The sequence below is a fragment of the Phaenicophaeus curvirostris genome, chromosome 2, assembly GCF_032191515.1.
Source record: "Phaenicophaeus curvirostris isolate KB17595 chromosome 2, BPBGC_Pcur_1.0, whole genome shotgun sequence".
Lineage (NCBI taxonomy): Eukaryota > Metazoa > Chordata > Aves > Cuculiformes > Cuculidae > Phaenicophaeus > Phaenicophaeus curvirostris.
The window spans coordinates 42,162,601-42,186,109 of record NC_091393.1 but is presented as its reverse complement, the minus strand read 5'-3'; the positions used below and the strand labels follow the sequence as shown (position 1 = coordinate 42,186,109).

The 23,509-nt window shown below is 40.9% G+C and overlaps 1 protein-coding gene across 1 annotated transcript in view; it reads right to left on the bottom strand.

The window, feature by feature from the left end:
- Nucleotides 1–23,004, bottom strand: part of CLVS2 (clavesin 2) — a 55,394-nt gene extending 32,390 nt beyond the window's left edge. The window contains exons 1-2 of the mRNA XM_069851785.1: nucleotides 22,595–23,004; nucleotides 12,536–12,710 (exon numbers count right to left, since the gene is read on the bottom strand). Of these exons, the coding sequence (XP_069707886.1) occupies nucleotides 12,536–12,710; nucleotides 22,595–22,983 (564 nt within the window). The 5' untranslated portion in view covers nucleotides 22,984–23,004. The remainder of the gene's footprint in view (nucleotides 1–12,535; nucleotides 12,711–22,594) is intronic.
- Between the last annotated feature and the right edge of the window lie 505 nt (nucleotides 23,005–23,509).

Below are 23,509 nucleotides of genomic sequence, written 5' to 3'. Positions count from 1 at the left end.
GGCAGCTTTTAAGTCTCATCTTTGCCCTGTGTCCTGCCCTATACTTTCATAACTATCCTGTCTTCCCCTACCATCCCTCTGGTCCTCCTAGGTACTACTCTTCAAAATATTTTCTATCTTCCTCCCTAAATAAAGCTACATTTTCCCCATCAACTCTCCTGCAGGTTAAAACCCCCTACTGGAAAGGCTGAAATTTTAATTACTGCACTTGAATCCACTGTTTCTATATGCACTTACTGGTGCCTGCAGTATACTCTGTGGGGTTTGTGATAGGAAGGTCTGAAGGATTTATTGCAGACCTCAGAGGACTGGCTGTACCTTACAAAGAATTTGCGAGAAGAATGCTGGAGAACCACCAGTACTTTATGATTTATCCTGGATCCTTCACACTCAGCAGAGTGGTTTTCAGCCAGAAGATGCAGTGCTCTAAATGATACTTTTAGTGCAGTAGCTTAGGGCAGGATGAAGGCACCTCCCAATAAACTCAGTGGATTTTGCTCACAAAATTCCTGCGGGTTTTGATAAAACGTAACTGGCATAAGTAAAACTTGACATAAGGAAGGATAATAGGAATGGTTGGGCTCGATGATCCGATGGGTCTTTTCCAACCTGGTGATTCTGTGATTCTGTGATTCTGAAGAATTAATGACAACTGTGGTTTAAACATATCTTTAGAGAGGGCCTCTCCTGAATCACAGCAAAACCACTTTCTCTTTCCAGAAGATGTTCTCAAGGGTTAAAATCCATTTCTTCTTAGACGGAAATCCCTCCCCAAAATTATTCTAACAGATATAACAGATTCTTAAGAACCAACTTAAAAGAGTAAGACATTAACAAATATATTTGAAAATACAATCTTTAATCACTGCATAAAGATTGTATTTTCCAATGCCACTGTGTGGTATTGGCATAGGCCCCATAAAATAAGGGGTATAAAATGTTTGATAATACATTTTAGAGTCAAAACTCAAGCCTATACTGTGAGGTACAACAGAAGATGTAAACCATGACAGCCAGCAAGCACCCTGACATAGCCAGAACTGCTATGGGTGAGATGCAGATGTGAGACCTGTGTCAGGTACTGGAGTTTATTCAGTTTTTTGGACTGCACCTATACCCAAACTTCCACCAACAGGATATGTTCAGCCACCTCAGACTTCAGCCGACAGCCATGTTTGGATACTTATTACATATAGACAAAATATTAGTACTCTATCTTTTTTATTACAGAAGACACTGGAAAAGATTATGATGCCTTAGGAAGAGTTTGTACTTAATTTTTCCTTAAGAATTATAATTACCTTTTTGTGTTATAAACCTAAGCTTCCAGTTCCTGAAATACTTTAAATCACCAGAGTACTACTTATTTAAAGAGTTATGCCTATTAAAACACATGAGAATTGATTTGTCTTAATTTTTTTTATGATTATGAAGCACAAGATTAAAGAAACCATCACTAGCCATATAATTTCATATTTTTATTGCACTTCCCCTAGAGAAGTTTACCACATTTGTTTTTCAACATTAGTGAAATATCACAGCAGTTTTTCCTGCATGGCAATCACTTAAACCAAAGTCAAAATTGGATTCATAAAAATAATTGTCATAGGAGCTGTGCACTTGCTGAAGAATATAAACAAAAATCGCAAAAAATTACACTGTATCGTTCTGGAGAAGGGCACTGACGGTTTGGCTGGATCACAGTAGCTATGTGCAAAGTCAGTATGTATTGACGATAATAATATAAAGCCAACTGTGCACAACCTAACAAGATCTCAAAATATTTAGAATCATAGAATCATAGAATAGTTAGGGTTGGAAGGGACCTTAAAGATCATCTAGTTCCAATCCCCCTGCCATGGGCAGGGACATCCCAGTATATCAGGTTACCCAAGGCCCCATCCAATCTGGCCTTGAACACCTCCAGGGACGGGGCAGCCACAACTTCCCTTCGCAACCTGTGCCTGTGCCTCACTACTCTCATGGTGAAGAAAATCTTCCTAATGTCTAGTCTAAATCTGCCCTCCTACAGTTTATACCCATTGCCCCTAGTCCTATCACGACATGTCTTTATGAATAGTCCCTCCCCAGCTTTCTTGTAGGCCCCTTTCAGGTACTGGAAGCTCACTATAAATTCTCTTTGGAGTCTTCTCTTCTCCAGGCTGAACAACCCCAACTCTCTCAGCCTGTCCTTGTATGGGAGGTGCTCAATCCCTCTGATCATCTTTGTAGCCCTCCTCTGGACCCGTTCCAGTAGCTCCATATCCTTCTTACATTGAGGATTCCAGATGTGGACACAATACTCCAGATGAGGTCTCACACGGGAGGACTAGAGGGGCAGAACCACCTCCCTAGACCTATTGGCCATGCCTCTTTTTATGCAGCTCAGGATACGGTTGGCCTTCTAGGCTGCGAGCGCACATTGCCGGCTCATGTTGAGATTCTCATTGACCAGCACCCCCAAGCCCTTCTCTGCAGGGCAGCTCTCAATCATGTCATCCTCCATTGTGTATGGAAAATGGGGTTTGCCCTAACTAAGGTGCACGACCTTGCACTTGGCCCTGTTGAACCTCATGAGGTTCTGAGGCCCACTTCTCCAGCCTGTCCAGGTCCCTCTGGATGACATCCTGTCCTTCCGATGTGGCAACTACACCACTCAGCTTGGTGTCATCTGCAAACTTGCTGAGGGTGCACTCAATCTCACTGTCTATTTCATTGATGAAAATATTAAACAGCACCAATCCCAGTATGGGCCCCTGAGGGACACCACTTGTCACGGTTCTCCAGCTGGACTTTGACCCATTGACCACTACTCTCTGAATACGATCATCCAACCAGTTTCTTAACCACCGTACTGTCCACTCATCAAATCCATATCTCTCCAATTTAGAGAGAAGGATGTTGTGGGGGACCATGTCAAAGGCTCTACAGAAGTCTAGATCAATCATATGAATCTGTTTACCCATGTCAACTGCTGCGGTTACCTCATCATAGAAAGCCACTAAGTTGGTCATACAGGATTTGCCCCTGGTGAAGCCGTGCTGGCTGCCATTAATCACCTCCATGTCCCCCATGTGCTTTAGCATAGCTTCTAGGAGGATCTGTTCCATGATCTTCCCAGGCACAGAGGTGAGGCTGACAGGTCTGTAGTTCTCAGGGTCATCTTGTCTGCCCTTTTGAAAAATAGGCCCAATGTTACCCTTCTTCCAGCCACCAGGGACTTCTCCTGATTGCCATGACTTTTGAAATATCATGGATAGTGGCTTGGCAATCACATCTGCCAATTCCCTCAGGACTCTGGGATGCATCTCATCAGGTCCTATAGACTTATAAATATTCAAGTTCCTCAGGTGGTCACGAACCTGTTCCTCCTCTAGAGTGGGAGGGGATTTACCCCCCTGGTCACTATCTTGTTGTCCCATGACCCAGGAGGGGTGAGGAGAGCAGTCATCAGTGAAGACTGAGGCAAAAAAGTTGTGAAGTACCTCAGCCTTCTCCTCGTCCGTTGATACACAATCACCATTTCCAACCATCAGTGGGGGTACGTTCTCTTTGACCTTCCTCTTTCGGTTGACGTACCTGTAGAAGCCTTTCTCGTTAGTCTTTATATCCCTTGCCAAGTTAACTCCAGATGTGCCTTGGCCTTCCTGACTTCATCCCTACACAACCATGCAGCATCCCTATACACGTCCCAGATTCCCTGTCCCTGCTTGCACTGCCTGTGCAGTTCCCTCTTCTTTAGTTTAACCAGCAGGTCTCGACTCAGCCTCACCTGTCTCTTCCCTTCCCTTCCCTGCCTGATTTTCTACGTACAAGGACTGAGCGCTCTTGCACTTTATGGAAAGCATCCTTGAATATTTTCCAGCTCTGTTCCACTCCCTTTTCTTGGAGGACTATGTCCCAGGGGATCCTATTGAGTAATTACTTGAAGAGCTGGAAGTCTGCTTTTTTGAAATTTAGGGTCCCGACTATACTGCTCACCTGTCCCATATCCCTCTGGACTTTGGAGTCCACCAGTGCATGATCACTGCAGCCCAGGCTGCCTCTTATCCTAATATCAGTGATGAATTTGCTTGTATTGGTGACCATAAGGTCCAGTATTGCTTCTCCTCTTGTGGGGGTCTCTATCAGCTGGACTAAGAAGTTGTCCTTAATGCACTCCAGGAGTCTCCTGGATTGCCTACAGCTTGCCATGTTACTTTTCTAGCATATGTCAGGGTGGTTGAAGTCCCCGAGTCGGATGAGAGCTTGCGAGCATGAAGCCTCCTGTAACTGGAGGAAGAAGACTTCATCAGTTGGTTGTCCTTGGTCGGGTGCCTGCACACCAACCACATGGTTCCCATTGGAATGGGATAATGTTTATGAGCATCACAGATAACAAAGATAAGATTGATTTAAGAAAATAATTATAAAAATTATCTGGCATATCCTTATGAGGTAAACCTGAAAGATGTGTATATAAAATAGATTGATACCAATTTTGGCAATTCGGCAATTTGGCAATTTGGACAATTTGGACAATTTGGACAATTTTTAAAACAAATGTAAATTTAAGCTCCCTAAATGAAGAGGATCATTCCACAGATTTTCACGTCACCATCCTGAATGGCAAAAAAGACAATTCTCCAGGTCCTGATTCCAGATCATTTTTCACAGTATATTCTTGCATATAGATACTCCATCAAACAATTCCTTTCTTTGGGGTACTGACAGTCAGACACCAATTCCTTCTTCATACCCAACCACATGTGGTGAAATGGAAAAGGGATTTATAGGAGGTGATATTTTGAGACAGAAAAATTAGGATTAATGCTGAGAGGAAATCTGAAGAGCAGCAGTAATAGAAAGGTTTCCAAAGAATGTGCCTTGGAGACTTTAAATTAAGATGTGTGAAGTACTAGAAAATATAATGCATAAGATAATCTTGCTTCAGCAGGAAGGTGAACTATGATCTTAAAACATGTCTTCTGTCTCTGACATTACGATTTAGAACAAATTAGTTTTGTTTCTGAGTGACCTTAGAAGGAAGAATACTATTTATTCCCTTCATGGCCTTGAGATATTGAATCAAAGAGAAATGTTCAAACCTTGACTGTGAAAATTACTTTAAAAAATAATTATGTATTTTGAAGCCAAGGGATGGTCATAACCACATATATTGTTGAACTGTGGCCTACCAGAGACAACAGAAAGTCAATCACAGTGCCAAGAGTTAATTCCCTACGCTGAGTTTGTGCTGAAAGTCCTTTTTGTCTTATGCTGGTGCATAATATTAAGTTTTTCAGCTTAATGAGGGCAATTTATTCAGAATCTTTATTTAATATGATAGATTCAGTTTCCCAATAAAAAGAAATAAAACAGAAAAGTGGTTAGCATCCAGCAAAAGCTCATGAAAGAGACAGCTTGCATGTACAAGAAGGATCTCTTAAAAATTTTCTTTCTCTCGAGCTGCAATAAGTTTAATTGGATTTTTTTTCTCTTTTGACAGAGTTGATGGAAAAATGTCAGCTATGAGTATTTTCACTGGCTTCTGCACTAGCCATGGCTACCTTGATGAAGTAGAAGAAAATTTTTCAGATACAAAAAAACCTTCATTTCCTGGATCATGGTGTGTCATCCCACTGCATTTCCAGAAGCTCCCAGTATCTCCTGCCCAGCTCCAGGAACATTGAGTCATATATGCCAAGGAAACCAGCTCCAGTCTGAGGAATTATAGGATCTTTTTCCTTAACAGCCTAGTGGACAGAATTCACTTGATACATAAGCAGATCAGGACTCACTCTCTAGTGCTGCTTTCCATAGTGGTCAAAAGAGCAATGAGAACACTGGTTAAGAAGAAATTTCACGTTTGGAGATTTTAAGTGTATTAGGTCCCAGATGTGCAGAGCATTTGGACAGTGAGACCACGAAAGGCTGAGATCTCCTAAGGAGTCTAAGATGAACTTAACACGCCATGCAGTCACCCCTGATGACTGAGGGTTTGGAGCACGGCATCAGGACACTGAGAGAAAAAAAAAAAAACACATTAATGTAGACTAGTACAAAGTAAGGCTATGTCAACAGGAGACAGATCAGGAACTGGAGAAGTGGAAGGCCAGTGGCAAAGGCTGCTCAGAGGGAAAAGGGCAGGAAGAACAGGCAGAAGAGTCTGTGCCAGTTTGATCAAAGCACCTGAATGAAAGCCAAGATCCCCACAACTAATCACGCCTTGCTTACAGCAAGTCTCTGCAAAACACTGGCAAAGTGCCCACTCTCTTTCTCATGCGCATTCACTAGGAGGATAACATACTGCAGGCATTTACTCCACTAGCTCCAGTGGCCATGTTTGGGTGGTGGATATTTAACTCCATTAAGATCACCCTTGCACTTTTCAGCAAGATGCCACACGTCACAATTTCTAGGGATGAACAGGGAATTCAGTTTACTGCTTCTTACCATTTGAATCAGAGTCGGCAGCCCACGTAGCATTCAAGGAGCATCTAATGATGAGTTCTAAATTTAGGCCATGCTTGAATTCAGGCTCCTGTCTTGGGAGTTCAGGATCAAGACTCTAGAAGTCTTGAATCCACCTTATCAAAAATAAATAGCAGCTGGGCTCTGATCATAAAAAAGTGACAGAAAATCAGACCATGGCCTGTCACAGAGGGCACCACAAATTCACACACACTTTTAACAGTAATCTTTCAGTGGAATAGCTCTCAGCTGGAAAAAAAAAAAAAGAAGAGATAATAGTATACCCTCATCTTAAAAGTGCGTTTATGAAAATAAATAAATTACCATTTGAAAGGCATACAATATTTTTTTAGCAAGAGCACAAAAAAACCTGGCAAGGAAATTAATTAATTCTGGTTTTAGATAACAGGCAAACAGCTGGGACCACACTGAATAATGACTATATCTATACAGACTTGCTATAAGCAACTGAACTCAAGCTCCAGCCATCGAGTCCGTTCTCACCTCGCAGGTTAAGCCCATCCAGACAGCAGGTGAGGAGCTAGAACTAACAATCACTTCCAGTCCACCCTGGTTCCATAGTAAATTGTTGACAAGCCTTTTTGATGGCCTTTTTACGAGGAGAGATGATCAAATATATGCAAACTCTTGTAAAATAACAAGCTTTTAGGAAAAACAGCCCATTCTGCTACCACTACAGAACATGAGTTGAACTGGTACAAAATTCTGCTATTTACAAGAGGCTCAGAATACTCCATTTATAAACATCTGAATTATTTTATTAAAAAAAACATTGAAAGCAGCTATATGATTTACTAGCCCTCCTGAAAGTAGAAGATACTCCCATTAAAAGCCTGAGCCTGCTACTTTTTAATATCCTCTGTGTGAAGTGTCAGGACTCTCTTCTCAAAAATTGGCAGAAAAATCAAGCACTAAATAAGCACATTTTATGGTTTTCATTTTGGATGCAAGGACACTTAAAGCTTTTTTTGTGTTATTTGCTGCTCAACAGCAATCATTGCTAGTACTTAGTAACCACCCCTTAAGCTCATTATTAACAAACTTATGCACTGCACAGAGCATATGACAGTGCAATTATACGAAGTCAAAATACTGTTTGCAGATGCATCCTCAGTCCTGGAAGTTCCTGACTTATGAATGCTTGCCACTACAACCAGCTGGCTGTATAGAGGTAGTCCAGAACTAGGTGGCAAAATTTAAGCACTGTCTGTGGATACCTAAATAGAAAGGCGCATCAGCCATGTTATTCAGATAAGATTCTCTGCAAAATACTGATGTTTAAGTTCAAAGAAAATTGGAGTAGCAAGTCCTGCTCCTTTAATCACTAGACTGTACATGCTCTGGTCTCTGTTTACTTCCAGGTTACACTGCTGCAGTAAATCTGATTGGGGGTATTATAACTCACAAGAACAGTTGTTTGCAAGATGTTTTAGATAGCCATAGTAGCTGCAAGCATGCTGTCTTCATGTTTATTTGCTTTCATGTTCACAGTAATGAGTTTGTTTTAGCTTATGAAGCCTTCCTGTGTTACAAATAAAAGTCATTAATAGTTGAAAGACCTGCCTTGTGCCCCACAATACTATCACTCTCTCTTCCTGTAAACATCCTCAACTCAAAAATAAGAGCCTTCTGTCTTCTGCAATGCTGCTGACTGCCCACATATGCTCAGTTACCAGTTTAAATGTGTAACATCTCTTTTTCCCCAGCTTTTTACCTAGAACAAAAACATTAATATTGAGCCACCAACAACTATGCAGTCTGGCAAATCATTTGGAGGTACAGCCTGCCTGAGTGCCGACATGCAAAATAAATCTGTCATGTATTCAACTGCTACTATGAGCTAAAAAAATCAAGTATTTAAGAAGGATTTAATGATCCAGGTTTTAGAATCCTAAATATCAATTAAACAGTTAAAGTATACACACACACAACTTTCCATTTTTCACAGTTCACTTATGTTTACTCCCAAAGCTGTCTGCCGGAGTTAGTATTAAAACCTAACTTTCAATATCATTTAGAATTTGCATTTTTGCTCTTCAACATTGTTTTCTGAAAACAATGTCCTCTTGATACTCAATAATAAGGCCACATAGGTAGCTATAAAAGGACTATCACAAAGAAAATAATCATACCCAGGACCTCCTCCCTCATTCTGCCCGTGTGTTTCCAGCTCAGTGTTCAGGCAGAAGTGGCCATGGGACTGCCAGAAGCAGTAAAATTAAAGAAGGGTTTTTAACCTTTTCAGGGAGAGTGGACTGGAATAATACACGACTCAATTATGTCCATCAGAGCCCATAACCTGTCCTTAACGGAGACCAGAAATAGCAGATACAATGTGGACAGCATATGTGATATTTCTATTCAGCGTTCACCTCAACTTCAGCTATGTGTAGCCCAAGGAATTCTGAACATTGATGTGGATTTTACATATTTAGTAATCCTCATTTCATTTCTCTTCCACAAACTTACTCACTTCCCCTGAAGAGGACTAAACTTTTAGCACCCAGAATTTCCCAGGGCAAGGAGTTCCAGAGATTACTCCAATGTTGTACAAAGTATCACCGTGTCACAGGCTCTTGCTAGTATCATTGCTAGTAGGAAGAGTATTGCTCCTTTTTTTTCCAAAAAGACAAAGCCAGTGTACCAGCTAGGACTGCAGCATTAAGAGTCCCATTAAAGTACTCTAACCACCATAGTAGGTATTTGCTTCCTGGCTAGCAAAACCACTTGTTCTAAAAGTCAGGACTGACCTGCGCTGCTCTAATTGGTTAGTGCAGCACTGTTGGGATGGATTCGCTGGAAATTCACATCAGTTTACATATCATAACTGTCCTTTTACACTAAAAATTCCACGGCCAAAAAGATCTTTTCCTTAAAATAACTACTTATGAGATTTTTCTGATGTATATAAGTCAGTTACAGGTATCATAGAATCATAGAATCATAGAATAACCAGGTTGGAAGAGACCCACCGGATCATCGAGTGCAACCATTCCTATCAAACACAGAATCACAGAATCACAGAATTACCAGGTTGGAAGAGACCCACCGGATCATCGAGTCCAACCGTTCCTACCAAACACTAAACCATATCCCTCAGCACCTCGTCCACCCGTGCCTTAAACACCTCCAAGGAGGGTGAATCAACCACCTCCCTGGGCAGCCTGTTCCAGTGCCCAATGACCCTTTCTGTAAAGAATTTTTTCCTAATGTCCAGCCTAAATCTCCCCTGGCGCAGCTTGAGGCCATTCCCTCTTGTCCTGTCCCCTGTCACTTGGGAGAAGAGGCCAGCACCCTTCTCTCTACAACCTCCTTTCAGGTAGTTGTAGAGAGCAATGAGGTCACCCCTCAGCCTCCTCTTCTCCAGGCTAAACAACCCCAGCTCTCTCAGCCGCTCCTCATAAGGCCTGTGATCCTTTTTGTGCTCCTATTTAACATACATATGCAAACAAAGGGTATATCAAACAAAGGGTATATCAGAACTCATATTCACTAGAAAACTGTATATATTTACTTATCTTACATTCAGGAGAAATTTCCTTAAAAAAAAAAAAAAAAAAAGCAGTTGAGAAGAGCCCAGAAATGCCATAGCTTGTAAATCAACTCACTTTGGTACGTGCCATATTCAATATTCTGCTCACAATGGAAGCTAAGCAAATATAATGCAAATTTAGCAGATTTCATTCAGGAGGCAAGGGGATTTGGTTAACATCAAATTCTGCAGTCCCTAATCCCACTTTCCCTGTCCCTTTCCAACCAAGTAACACTAATATTTAAATTCCCCAAATGGTGAAGTTCAGCATCTTGAGCCCTGTTAAATCTTATAAGCCAAAGTAAATTCCATTTCTCTGATTAAACAGAGAGTGTTTACAAAGATCATAAATAAACAGTGTGTGAGAGTCGTTCTTGTTCTTTTTCATAACACCTGACTAAGCACTTTATACTTTTACATGATTCAGAACGACGTTTCTGCTGCGCATTTTTGTCCAAAATAAAGGAGAGTCTCTGTTGAGGATAAGGGAATGCAACATTGCAGGCATGCCACCTTGCAAGAAGGTGTAAGTAAACCTTTGCCTTTCCCAGGATGTTTCTGTACTTCCTTTCCACCATGCTTTCCTCTTATTTCATTACTGATAGCAATTGTTTTTGAAGTTAATTTCTCCCTTCAAGATGCTCAATACAGTTGTCTTTAGCTTTTTCATTTGATGCCATTATATCTTTACATAGAAAAACGTTTAAGTAAAAGAAATAGTCAAAAAACCACTAAATATAAACAAGCCTTCAAACAGGACAACTACTAGGAAAACATTGTTGTAGTGTCATCAGTTTGGCTAGTATATTAGCCATTATTCATTCAGTGGTTCTCCACAGAAAATGAAATGGTGTATTATCAGAGTTCAACTAACTGATTTCTTCAAGACTGGTGGTAAAAGGCTTTCTAAAAGTTGCTGCTTACAGCTAACAATACCTGTCACAGATTAGGACAGATTCCTCAAGTGCTGAGAGTTTTACCTTACATCTGCCATTTCAGTGACTTCTCATTATCTCTTCTGGGGCATTTCATGCTCAGTGGCATATCCCTGGAGTCAAAAGGACTGAAGAAAGTGGGCACAAAATGATGGCCTGGGTACTGGTCACCATCAGACTTGCCATATTCAAATGTACAAAGCTGGGGTCATAGGTAAGTTAAGTCAATGAATTTTACTTCAACTCAGTAATGAACCAAACAATGGCAGGAGAACACAGAGAATCCAGCTGAAGATTGGTGGGTCACTCATCACATTTTCAGATCCAATTACCCACTGAGTTCTCCTCAAAATAACCATCTCTGATTAATGTCCAAGAAGAAACATCACTATTTAAAACCAAACACTACTAAAATATTTATTCATGCTCTAAATGAGAAAAGAAAGGCTAGCTTTGAAAAACAGCACAGAAAAGAAAACAACTTTGAAAGCAATAAAAGGAAATGCAGGACTATTACAGTACAGATCTGTCGCCTTCTGATGTAGTTCTCAAGACCATGGAATCACACTGTTCCATAAGGAAACACAACAAAATGAAAATTGAGATCTTTGTCTCATGGCTGTCACTACCCTTCTGTGTGCAACAGCAGACTGAATACTAGTTAAACCACTTCAAGATTTAGATCAAACTCTGTACTACTGCTACACAAGTTTCTTCAAAAATAGCAAAATCAAAGTGAAGAAGGTTCAAAGATAAGGCTGTTGTTTTGTTTTATGAGTAATAAAAATGTATAAATTGTAAAAGCATCACAGAAAAAGAATATATGTCCTTGTAAAACCAAGGCACACTGCCACAGGAGTCAATTGCTGGTATTTTTAACACAAGTCAAGCTTGCACAGCAAACAACTTTACAGATTCTAGGTTTTTATTTTAATAAGCATTAAAGATCATAGGAGACAGACAAAAGTTATGTCCTTTCCACCAATATACCTGTGCCATGCAAACTGCATTTACAATGAGCAGAAAGAAATTAAAATCACTGTATAATCTGTCACAGAAGCTGCTGAACAAATTAATCCTGATCCAGCAAAAGAGTCAACCACACGCTGAATCTTATTCAGTAGGTAAATAGTCCCAGCTAACTGTCTAATCACAGTGCCCACCACTTATCAGGACAAATGATGTAATGCCTGTCTCCAGCAGAACCAACAAAAAAAAAAAAACTGGCATGGCAGCAGCAACTCATATTTTATTAGCCCTGTGCAAAATGACAAGATAAACTGATTACTTGCTGCTGCAGAAGCTACAGTCTCAATTTTCAGGAAGCCAGCCACTTTAGAATAAAGACAGAAAAGCTACCTCTTATTTACAGCAACAGAGGAGTCTACACACAGCAGGAGTTACTGCAGCTAGAAGACTGAGCAAACACATTAGCTTGTGCCACCGAAGCTTGTCTGTCCACCCATACCTTAAGGTTTTAATAGTCTTGCTATTCAGAAGTTCTTAGAATTTTCTTTTGTTTTGAGTATGTTAGCCACCTAGATTTATAATGAACTGCAAAATCTAGGACAATCAGGAAAAGAAAGAACATTACCTGAAGACCCTCTATAGCTAATCTAAGCATGCTTGGTGTGAGCTTGGAGGCTTGCTTGAAGGTGAAGTTGCTCCAGTCTATAATCAAAACAAATCCATTCACTTGAAGCTCAGGATCTTCTATCATGGCTTCTAATGAAAGAAGTATGGCGCGCAAAATATCAACCAGTGTGTACCTGTGAACGTTAAGAGGAGATTCAGTTAGGAAAGGAGCAATGAGCACAACACGGAGAAGTTCTGAGCATACTTCCTTTGTGCTGCTTGTTACAAGTTCAAAAAAAAGGAATGCAAATCCATCCTCAGAAGTCATGGTATATAAAGCTAGGAAAGTATCAAAAGCTCAGTGAGTTGAACTCATCCTCTGGTGCAGATTTAGGTACATCTAGACCATCAGTGAGCCAGAACAAATTTCAAGGACACCAAAAATAAATTTGAGTTTTTCTGTAGTCTCCTGATCTGCTTTAATATCTATGCATTTTACAAAATGTCTGTACAAACATATCTATGCAAATTGCATTTTTCTAAAATCATCATGATACCAAAATCTGAACCAGAAGCCTAGACAAAAAGTTTCCTACTATATTCTTCCAACAGATTGAAATAACTTCTGCAAAATCATCAGCTAAAAAAAAAGGGTTTCCGTGTTCTCCCCTTGCCTCTCTCTCTCTCTGGATAAGGCTTCCTCTTAAATCTACAAAGGGTATTACAGAAGGCTGATTACTCAAGGATCTTGGAAATGGAAAGTAATACACATTAGGGCTTTGAGGTCTTTCAGGTTAAAAGTAATAGTATTTAAGAGTTACTTAACTGTCTTCTGAGTACTTTGTATACCTAGATTATGTGGTTTCAGGAGTAAGTATGGAATGTAGTATTCATCAGCCCTAGAATTTTCTACATTACATTTGGATTTACAAGATGCCACCTACAATATGTAATTATGTGTTTTACACATATGCACATAATCTTTTTTTAGATTGATGATCTTGTAAAAAAAGACATAATTTCGTACTGTCAAGCCCTGTTGAGTATAATCTGTCTTTTTTGAACCTAAAGCACCTAATATAGCAGCCAAATAGCTTAAATATATACAGCAATGTCATCTTTAGACTGCCATATAAAAGAGTTATTAATCAACTTGCAGTTTAGCTTATTGCTTTTTTTTTTAAAAAAAAAGGCAAAAGACCTGAATTATCTGGGTTTTTTTCATAAGACATGAAAGCAGTAGTTTAAGTTTTGATTTTTTCCAGGCTAACTATGTTTTATATATAAAAACTTTTTAAAAGTAAGGCAAATAGATCCTGAAATGAATATAAATTTGCCAGTTCACAAAAGAGTATCAGATGCGGCATTAGAAAGCTAAATAATAAAATAGCAGATGAAGAAATATTCCACAAACAAAAGAAAGAATTCAGTCTTCAGTATTTGTGAAGATATTTTTAAATAAGGCCCTTTAAAAATCTCCCATGATGGCATCAAACATAGAAATTCTCAAAATTGCGAATCCTCAGAAAAAGCTTCACCATACTACATATGTAGAAAATAGGATGTGTGTCTATTTAGAAATTACATTAAATTATATCAAATTTTATTTGCTTTAATACAAATGCACTGTTCCATTATGTACATAACTATATATTGAAAGTATCTGCAAAAGGAAATAACACAAATTAAATTTTAATCTGATCTAGCTGACATCTTTCCATCCTTTTTTTTTTACTTCTCTGGGATCTAAAGTTGCATGCTCCCTCTTTTTTGTTCAGATTTGTTCAGCTGGTAGAGAAAACTATACAAGAAATATTCTTCCCTGTAATTTCCCTATGGAAATCCTCAAAACACTAAAACTCTCTATTTTCTTTTGGAAGGGAAAAAAAATAGAATTTCTCTAAATGGAAAATTGTCCACTGTGGGAAAAAAAAAAAAAAAGTATGTGCTTTAAAACTGGTTTTGAAGGAAATCAATTAAAACCTGGATCCTTAAAATTGCTAGCACAATTTTATAATCAAAGAACTATTAGGCCAGGACCCGATTTTTGCAGCAGGCACAGTGAAGCAAACCTGGCACACCCTGCCTGCCCTGGACAAACCTGCCCAGGGGTGCATTGCCTGGCATGGCAGAGCAGTGCCTCCGGCATGGTGCCTCAAGTTGATGCTCCCCCTCTTCCCAGGCAGAGTAGCTCCTCCAAGCCCAACTGCTGGACATCTGGGGGAAAAACTCCTGTTGGTGCTGAGGTCCCTGAATAAGCAAACAAACAAACACCCCCAGTGTCGTTGTCCGAAGTGCAACTTGAGGAAAAACGAGAGCAATCATCAGCTCTTTTCCAAATGAGTTTGCTCATGGATAATGGGATGTGTAGTGAGTGTTTGGTAGCATTAAGACCATAGATGGTTTTACCGGCACCAAAAAGGTCTTAGATTGCCTAGCTTATGTACAAACCAGTCTACCCATCCAATACAACACTGATGTATGGACAATGGAGGGCACCTAATCAACATGGGAACTAAAACTCCTTTACAACATGCATTTTGTACTATAGTCAGCATCGAGATTAAAACACACACTTAGCCTGAGGGAAGGAGGTTTACAAAGTCATGCTTAGGGTCAGGGCTGGCTCAGAGTGTGGCAAACTGCCTTCAGACCCCTGATTACCTCCACAGGTCTTAGAAACACTATTTTTTTTATTGCTTTATGAAATTAGGTGGAGATACACCCTGTAAGAGGCCCTCCCAGGGGAAACGTTGCACTGGGAGGAAATTACATCAGAAGCTAATGCCTCTATCTGAGGATCATTTCTCAGACTTCATACAAGAAACAGACTTAAACCCTAAAATTAGCCTTTTGGAATTCGTGCTGCCCTATTCAGAAGATCTCATTCTCCAGAAAAACAACTCCACAAAGCAGAAGGCTGCTGCAAGCACCCTACAGTTCAAGAAGTTGAGTCCCAAGATCCTCTTGCAGATTTCTTATGTCCTCCCTTGGGAGTTCACAAAGGCATCACATGCCTTGGATTAACAGTTCCCTAGTGACACAAGACTGCTAGAAATCTGGTGCGTTAGACATGAAGATTCTTTGTTTACAATGTCAATCAGACCACTAAGACTGGCCATAAAATGTTTTTATATATACCTAAGTGATAAATATATTGATATATACATGTACACACAAATATACCTAATTATGTTCTGAATTCATTCAAGTCAACAAGAAAACAGTCAGGCATCAATGCGACCAGTATTTCGGCCACCAGAGAGTAACTATTGGTCAAAGGGCTGAGCCTCCACAAGTCTATGGTGTATTCAGGATCACCGTAACTCCTACTGCAGGTTTACTTAGAGTAAGAAGTAGTCCACAACAACAATAACGATATTGTGTGTTTATCCACTGAAAAATACAAAAGGTTGTCCTCTCAGTGAAAACAAGTCCTGAAGAACACAGGTCTAGCTAAAAGCAAGGAAGAACGCTCTCTGACAGAAGAAGGTATATGAAGCGTTCTTTAAGTCTAAAAAGCCACATTAGGAATATACAGGGACATGTCACCAACAACCAAACCTACCCCCTCAAATACCTTTCAGGGCAATTAGCTGAAAATAAAAGATGTTTTTCATTCTGTAATGGACCTCTTCTCTTGGTTTTGATTCCTTACTTTAAGTGCAGTACAAAAAACCAGAGAAGAAAGACAAACCCATGAATAGAAATTTAAAGCAGCTTTTACTCTGGACACATGCTGAGGCAGCCAGAAATGTAAACCTGGTGTGATAGATGAAATCTTAAGTACTGTCAATGGCAACCTGAGTACTGAAAGTATCAGCTGAACAGCCCAAGCAAATGGAACATGATTAAAAAAACTATCCTGAAGCTTTCACACAGCACAGAGATATTTGCATAGAGAGTCATCTTTAATGCACTCCAGCCCCATGTTGTCTAGCATTTCACCTCAGTGTTACTACTGTTCATGTCAGCATCAGGATGCACAGGCTCTGCCTTAACATTTACTCCATCCTTGGCTGGGAAATGAAAATTCTCTGTAAAAAGGTGGGAAAAATTATTCTGGATTGTGTTGCTGGAACTTTCATTCCACAATGAAATTACATAGATGCAGAAATATCACCAGTCAAAAATCAGAAAAAAATGGATAATGTAGTGAGTGTAAAATAAACATGGCCCAAGATGACTTTGACTGCCTTTCTATTATAAAGAAAAAAAAAGAAAAAAGAAAGAAAAACATCAACATATTGGCCTTTAATTTTAAGAAACCATGGTGTTCTGTCTGAGGGGAAGATGGTATTGTTTTATTCTTACCAATCTGTGTTAAGAAACAGCATGTATTTATGGGATAGGAAGACAATCATTTTGCCCTGGCCCCAGCCTCTCCAATGCTATCAAGTACGTAGGGTGTGTTCAGCCTGATTTGCTGCAGTACCTGTACTAGCCTGGAGTTAGGCTGTGCAGAAATAAATCCTTATTTATTTATAGCTAAATTCAGTTGTATTCACTTGCTTAAACAGACTTTTATGGGACATATTGTAGCCAGCAAGGTATTACTAATTGTAGGATAATCGAGAACTCACAGTTAATTTAAATGTATTTAATGAGCTCTATTTATAGAGCCATGCTTAATTCAATGGAGACCTTAGCCAATTTTTTCAGTCCAGTTGTTAATATGAATAACAAATGCTGGAAATATGTTATTGCATATATAAAGCAAACTTAATATTCCTTTTCTATGTGAGTTCCAGCTTGAGTCCAAAGGTTGGGACTGGTGTGCAGACACACTCTGCTACCTCTTGAAATTTTTCAATCAGGTTGACTTCAAAGCAATAAGCCTGGAAAGGCTTGACAAGTTAATAGCCACACTTAACAGTGACTCTTTCAAATGCTTCAGGATGGCTACCATTTCTACTACAACAGTGACAGAGCTTGCTAGGGTAATGCCTCACTGAGTTCTTGATTTATCAAGAACAGGGCAGCTCAAACAATCTCATAATTTAACAGCATCCCAATCTCATAATTTAACAGTGGCAGCAACTTCTCCTTTACAGAAAAGAAAAGTTCTTGGGAGAATTTTCTATGGGACATGAACAGATTCAAAGTATTTCCCAGGATTTTTGGGGAAAACGGTCTGGTATCAGCTTTTAGTAGCACCTCGCTATGATCTTTCCCCTTTATCTCTTGGTCATGTGGTCTATGCATCCTCTTCACTCTCAGAGGACACTGTGATTCCCACCAGGCCAACAGAAAGAGAAGAGACGGGGAGAATGAAAGGTACATAAGTTTCATATCAAATCCAGCTGTGTCAATGGTTTGCAATATTTCATGTTCTAGATGATGGGTGGCATCCACCGTATCATCTGTTTAATCAGATTCTGGTTTCAGTCGATTCACATTCACATTGCACAACAGATAATCTGATTTGGCAGAGTTGCCCCACTATTTCTATTGCTACTTGTCATCTCCCTCCTCATATCAAGAAATTTCAAGTTATTTTGAGAATTAAAACTGAGTGGCATGAGTCTGCCTCTCAGGATGCAAACTGTTAAATGGAAGAGATAAATGGTAAGTCTTTGCTTGAATTTAAGCCATATGTCTTCTGAAGGTCTCAAAATGTAAAGAATATGCAGCCTGTATTTTAAGTTCGTCACCATTTGAATAACTAAGTGTTTCTGTCAAATGAGCTTTTGTGCCACTATGGTTTAAAAGAGAAAGTTGGTCAAGTCTCTGAGCCATCATCCCATTTCTAACCTAGTGATCTAGCTTTGTATTTTTAGAATGTCAGTGAAAAAGAGAGCCCTCAAAACATACAAATGAGTACCTAGAAATAATGCCTCATATCTCCTTGTTTTGTCAGTCTGGGTACAAATTTGAGGACTGAAAAGATGGGGGATCAGAACTTTTTTTATTGCTATTCAGCATAGAGTGGCAGCATACCCTGGAGGACCTTATTCAAAAACCAAAAAGCACCACCAGTGTTACAAAAATGCACAGAGAAATATAAAGTTTCAAATATTTCACCAGATCATCTTTTAGAGTCAGATATAATACCATTCATTATTCCTACACTAGCCCAGTGTCTAACAGTCACAGACATGCATGAAGATCAACCTGATCTAAATTTTACATTAACATTGATCAAAAAGATCCCTAACCAAACACTCACAGTCTAAACATAAGTGATAACAGGCAGACAGAGATACCTGGGAGAAAGGTAGGAAACAATAAGACAACAACAGTCAGCAGGAGAAACTGTAGAAAGCAATATGACAGTGTTTGCACTAGTTAATAATTATTATTTGAAAGATATTACTTCCAAACAAAAACTGACTCTATTAACTAGGTATTTTATTATTGTTAATATGTTATTATTGTTAGCGTTGCTATTTATTTTGTCACACTGCATCCATCAAGAGCTGGAAAAATAACCTTCCAACTCGCCTGTGGCTTAAAGCGAGCGGAGGAGCAGACCAGTCTTCTAATAGCAATAGAATTTATATTTTCATTTAATGGGAGGAAATGAAAAGCTTCTAGCACTTGTGCACATGAAAGCACTGTTTCGAAAGCAAACCAGTGGAGTCCGTCTTTGCCCTGCTATAAATCATCTGATGCAACAGCAGAGCTAATGGTAAAGAGTGCAGTGGATTTCCATATTCACTGAGTACGGTGTGAGCTGACTGGATCACTGTGACACAGACAGGAACTAGGCATTACTGCACTTTTCTACTGCGCTTTTCTATTGCACTTACTACAAAATGTTTTCAGATAATTGATGCAGGGAAAGAATTCCAATAAGCAGCATCAAAACAGACTGATTTTCCTAGGGAATTTGTGAACAGTGCCACAAAGCATGAAGAAGAACATGCATGACAATCAATCCCTTGCTGCTGAGATTTGAAGTCAATTGTACCATTAACTGAAAAAAAACTTCATCAGCTGATCACATTAAGAAAAAGGAGTCTTCAAATACACGTACACACCTACAAGCCAAATGTAGTTATGAATCAACAATCTGGAAGCTAACAGGAAAGGCTGATCCCTCCTCCAGTGCGATCCAGCCTCCTGGCAGGAATGTCACTCATCTTCACTTTCCCCATAGTAGAGACAGAATGGAGACTTAGACAGGGTCCCACTGAAAAGCTGCTGGGCTGCTCAATGCATTATGCTTCACCTTCACTTTTTTTGTTTGTTTGTCTTAAGTACATGTCTGATGTAGTTGTTCAGATGGTAGGACATCTGGTACAGTTTTCAGGCCCTGCTTTAATTTAATGATGTAACATCTAGTACACAAGCTTGTTTTATCACTGGAATTTTTTGCCTCCTACGCTTCTCTTTCTAATTGGAACTATGCAACTATGCAAATCATAGGCTGTCAGTGCTATATAAATCATCTATAGTACGTCTGCTAATCATTTAAGTAACGAATTGGAACTTTTTATTTCTAATTGTTACATGGTGGCCATAATAAGTCATACATGCATAATAAATTTGGGATGCTTGTTGTGCTCTGTTAGCTTAGTTTATGAAGCATACAAAGAGGTCCTAACAAGGAAGACTTCAAAAAGCAGTCCTCTCAGTGTTGCTGTAAGGGGAGTGCTGGTTTATGAACTTTAAGATCTCAAGTCAGTTAAGGCATAAGCCTGAGATGCATTGCATGGTGGCTCTGGTTTAAGTTCCACACACAATGCTCCCCAAGGTCAGTTGCTGAACATCAGATAATGGAAGACACTAAATTAATTACAAAAGAGCGTGACCTAGCTCCTCCGTTCCCAGATCTGTCACTGAATTGCTATGTGCCTTGAAGCAAGCCACTCCCCACAGCTGGGCTTCAGCTCTCTCCCCTTTGTCTGAGTGGTCTAGCTGAAAACAAATCCCTTGCTCTGGAGGAGAGGTGTACCATAGGCGTGCAGCACTGTAGAGCAATAGGGACCCAACTGCAAATGTGGCCATTAGGTACCCCTGTGTACCCCAGTCACTTTCCTGTAATATCCTAAATAATAGTTTTACCAATCTTCATGAAAAAAAGATCAAAATAAAATTTACTATTGTGTCAGCTGATATTATGCAGTTTAAATACTAGCACATCAAATATTAAGAGGAAAATAACCCTATTATTTAAATACTAGCACATCAAATATTAAGAGGAAAATAACCCTATTATTTTCATATTGCAATTATTTTTTTAAATGCAACTCTATCTCTGAACTAGAATTTTTGGTGTTCTTTTGACTAGGAACTAACAGTCTGAAAAGTGTGACATAAGGCTCTAGAGTTTTTTAGTTAATGAGAAATAACAGCACAGAGTAGTCTACACTATCTTTTAACAAGGGAACTTCTTCATGCTGGACGTATAACTTAATAAAACATCTAAATATCCATTTCCTTCCTAATTCTTCTTTCAGGATCTTCTAAGAGTTTGTGGAGCCGTTTTTACAATACATAGTTGGCTTGGTCCTTATGTGGGAAACAAAGACCACTCAGACTGTCCTTAGCCTCATCACAACTGCTTCATTGCTCAGCTTCTATTACTCCACCTGCCACAAAATGGAAGTAGGAAAATTATGCTGCCCCCAGCAATCTGTATGTTCATCCACACTTTCTAGTTGTTAGCCTGATCATGAGCAGTTTGGATTTGTGCCCAGCAGCTTTTTTCCAGTCTCTGGGGATGATACATGGGTTAGAAAGGGATAGGAAACTCTCTCTGTAGGTGATGTGGATCTGTCCACCCTATCAGGAGAGCAGGAAAGGTATGGAAGGCCAGCAGCTCTTTGGGCAGAAACCCATCCCTAGCTGTAACACCGGCTGCTGCAGAGAGCTGTAGGATCAGTCTCTGCAATGGCTATTGATACAGCCTGCAAGAAGATGGCTAAACAAACACGTAAAGGGCAAGCTTAACCATACTGATCCCTCAAAAATTGTTCTTTCTATCCACCCTGCTAGGTGTTCATACCCTTCTCATGTTTCAAAATAGCTGGACTTGGGATATATGCACTCAGTGCTCAGCACTGCCTGTGTCCAGCCTGTTCTGACTGTACAAAAGATGGACTGTTTGAGTTCTCATGAAGGCAACCAGAAGGATTTTAAGTTTTCCTGCTAAGACATGCTTCAGATCCTAAACCTGCTCTCAGTTTGGAAGCCTAGGGAAGCCATGCAGTGCTCACAGGAGTAGGCTTTAGAGTTAACTCTTAATGGATTCATTCATTTACATGTACTGAAAATCAAGTAATTTTTGTGGATGTAATTTTAGACTGCAGGAGAAACTGGGCATGACACTCAATGAGATATTGAGAATAACAAAACAGCATCACATAGTATCAAGTCAATTGCTAAAAGAAAGGGCCTTGATGGGCTCTTGGGTCAGCCTGTTAAGTCATCTTCAGGCTACAGTAGTCCCAAAAGGGATCAGAAACTGTTCTGGGGACTACACTAGCCTCCTTAAATTTGCTACCAAATCTTTGTTTGCTTGGATCTTATCATGCAGGGAATTCACAGCATGAGTAAAGAAAATCAGCAGTTTCCCTAACTTCCATCCTGGCATTTCCAGGTGGCTCAGGAAGAGCTTTCTTTCACTGAGGGAAAAGATTCAGAGCCTCAGCTTCCTGCATAGGCAAACTTTTCAGCTCAAAAGCCGTGATGCATACTCCTGTTTTGCACATGCTTTCCCCTATGGCACCTGAGCAGCTCTGTGTGTGCTGAAGCAGAAAGACCAGCATAGAGACCACAACAAGCCTTTGTTGGGGGACAAGCACATCATCTACTGTGCCAGTTTGCTTCGGCTAAGGGGAGGAAGAAAGATGTAAACCTCGTATCAACCAGTTGAGAAAAGCAACTGAGCAGTTCCTACTTCTCTCCCAAATTTCCGAGCCTAAAGGATGAGAAAGCTGAAAAGGCCCTAAGCCACAAAATGCATTTCATCTTCCTTTTCCCCCTCTGCCTTCCAGGCTGCTGCCCAGCCCCCTGTGGGCAGAGCTGGGTGTGTCCCCGCTGCCCGCTCATCCTCTGCTCTGGCACAGCTTTTCCTACGCATCTCCCGGGGAGAGCAGGGGTTAAGGCAGCCGGGCGGCTCCGCATTTACCTGCTCTGGTCCCAGTTGGCAGCAAAAAGTACGAGGATCTTCCTGCCGTAGTGGTCCAGGTTGGCCAGCCCGCCGGGGAAGCCGTCCTTCAGCGCCTGCTTGATGCCCGGGTCTGTGGCCTTGAAGCTCTTGAACATGTCCAGGTTCTGCTGGCGGTATTCAAAGTACTGGGCCAGGAGGCGAAACGCCTCAAAGTGCTGAAACTTCCTGGCCCGCAGGAACCGCAGGATGAAGGCATCATCGGTGCGGAGGAAGCCGATGTCCGGCCGGGTGATGACCATGTCCCGCACCTCCTGGATGTCCTGGTGCAAAGTGTCGGGGTTCTCGTTCAGCTCCAGGCGGGCTTTCTCCAGAGTCTCCGGGGAGAGACCTGCCTGCAAATGAGTCATGGTGCTGCCCTCCTCCTCCTCCTCCTCCTCGGCTCCGCCGCCCGCGCTCCTCAGCCTCCCGGCCGCTCGCCCCCGGCTCCCGCCGGTCCCCGCCGCCGCTGCCAGTCCGGCCGCCGAGCAGCCGGGTCCCGGTGGGGCCGGCCCCGAGACCGCCCCGGGCTGCCGGCGGAGGCGCGTTATCTCCCGGACATAGCGCCCTCCCTACCGCGGGGTCCGACGCGCCGCAGCATCCCCGGCACCAGCCGGGAACGGAGCCGCTGCCGGTGCGGGGCTCGGGCCGGGATGCGGTGACGCCGAGGGGCCCGGCACTAGGCAGGGCGAGCGGTACCCAGGGATGCTCCCCCGGGCCGGGGCTGGCAGGGGGGATGCCCTCCCCAGAGCAGAACCATTTACGTAAGAACAGCGCTCGCCCCGCTTGGAAAGCGTCTCCCTGGATTTAAGGGAGGGTTTAAAAAAAAATATATATATAAATAAATAAAAACACCACCACCAAAACACGCGAAAAAAAAAAAAAAAACAAAAAACA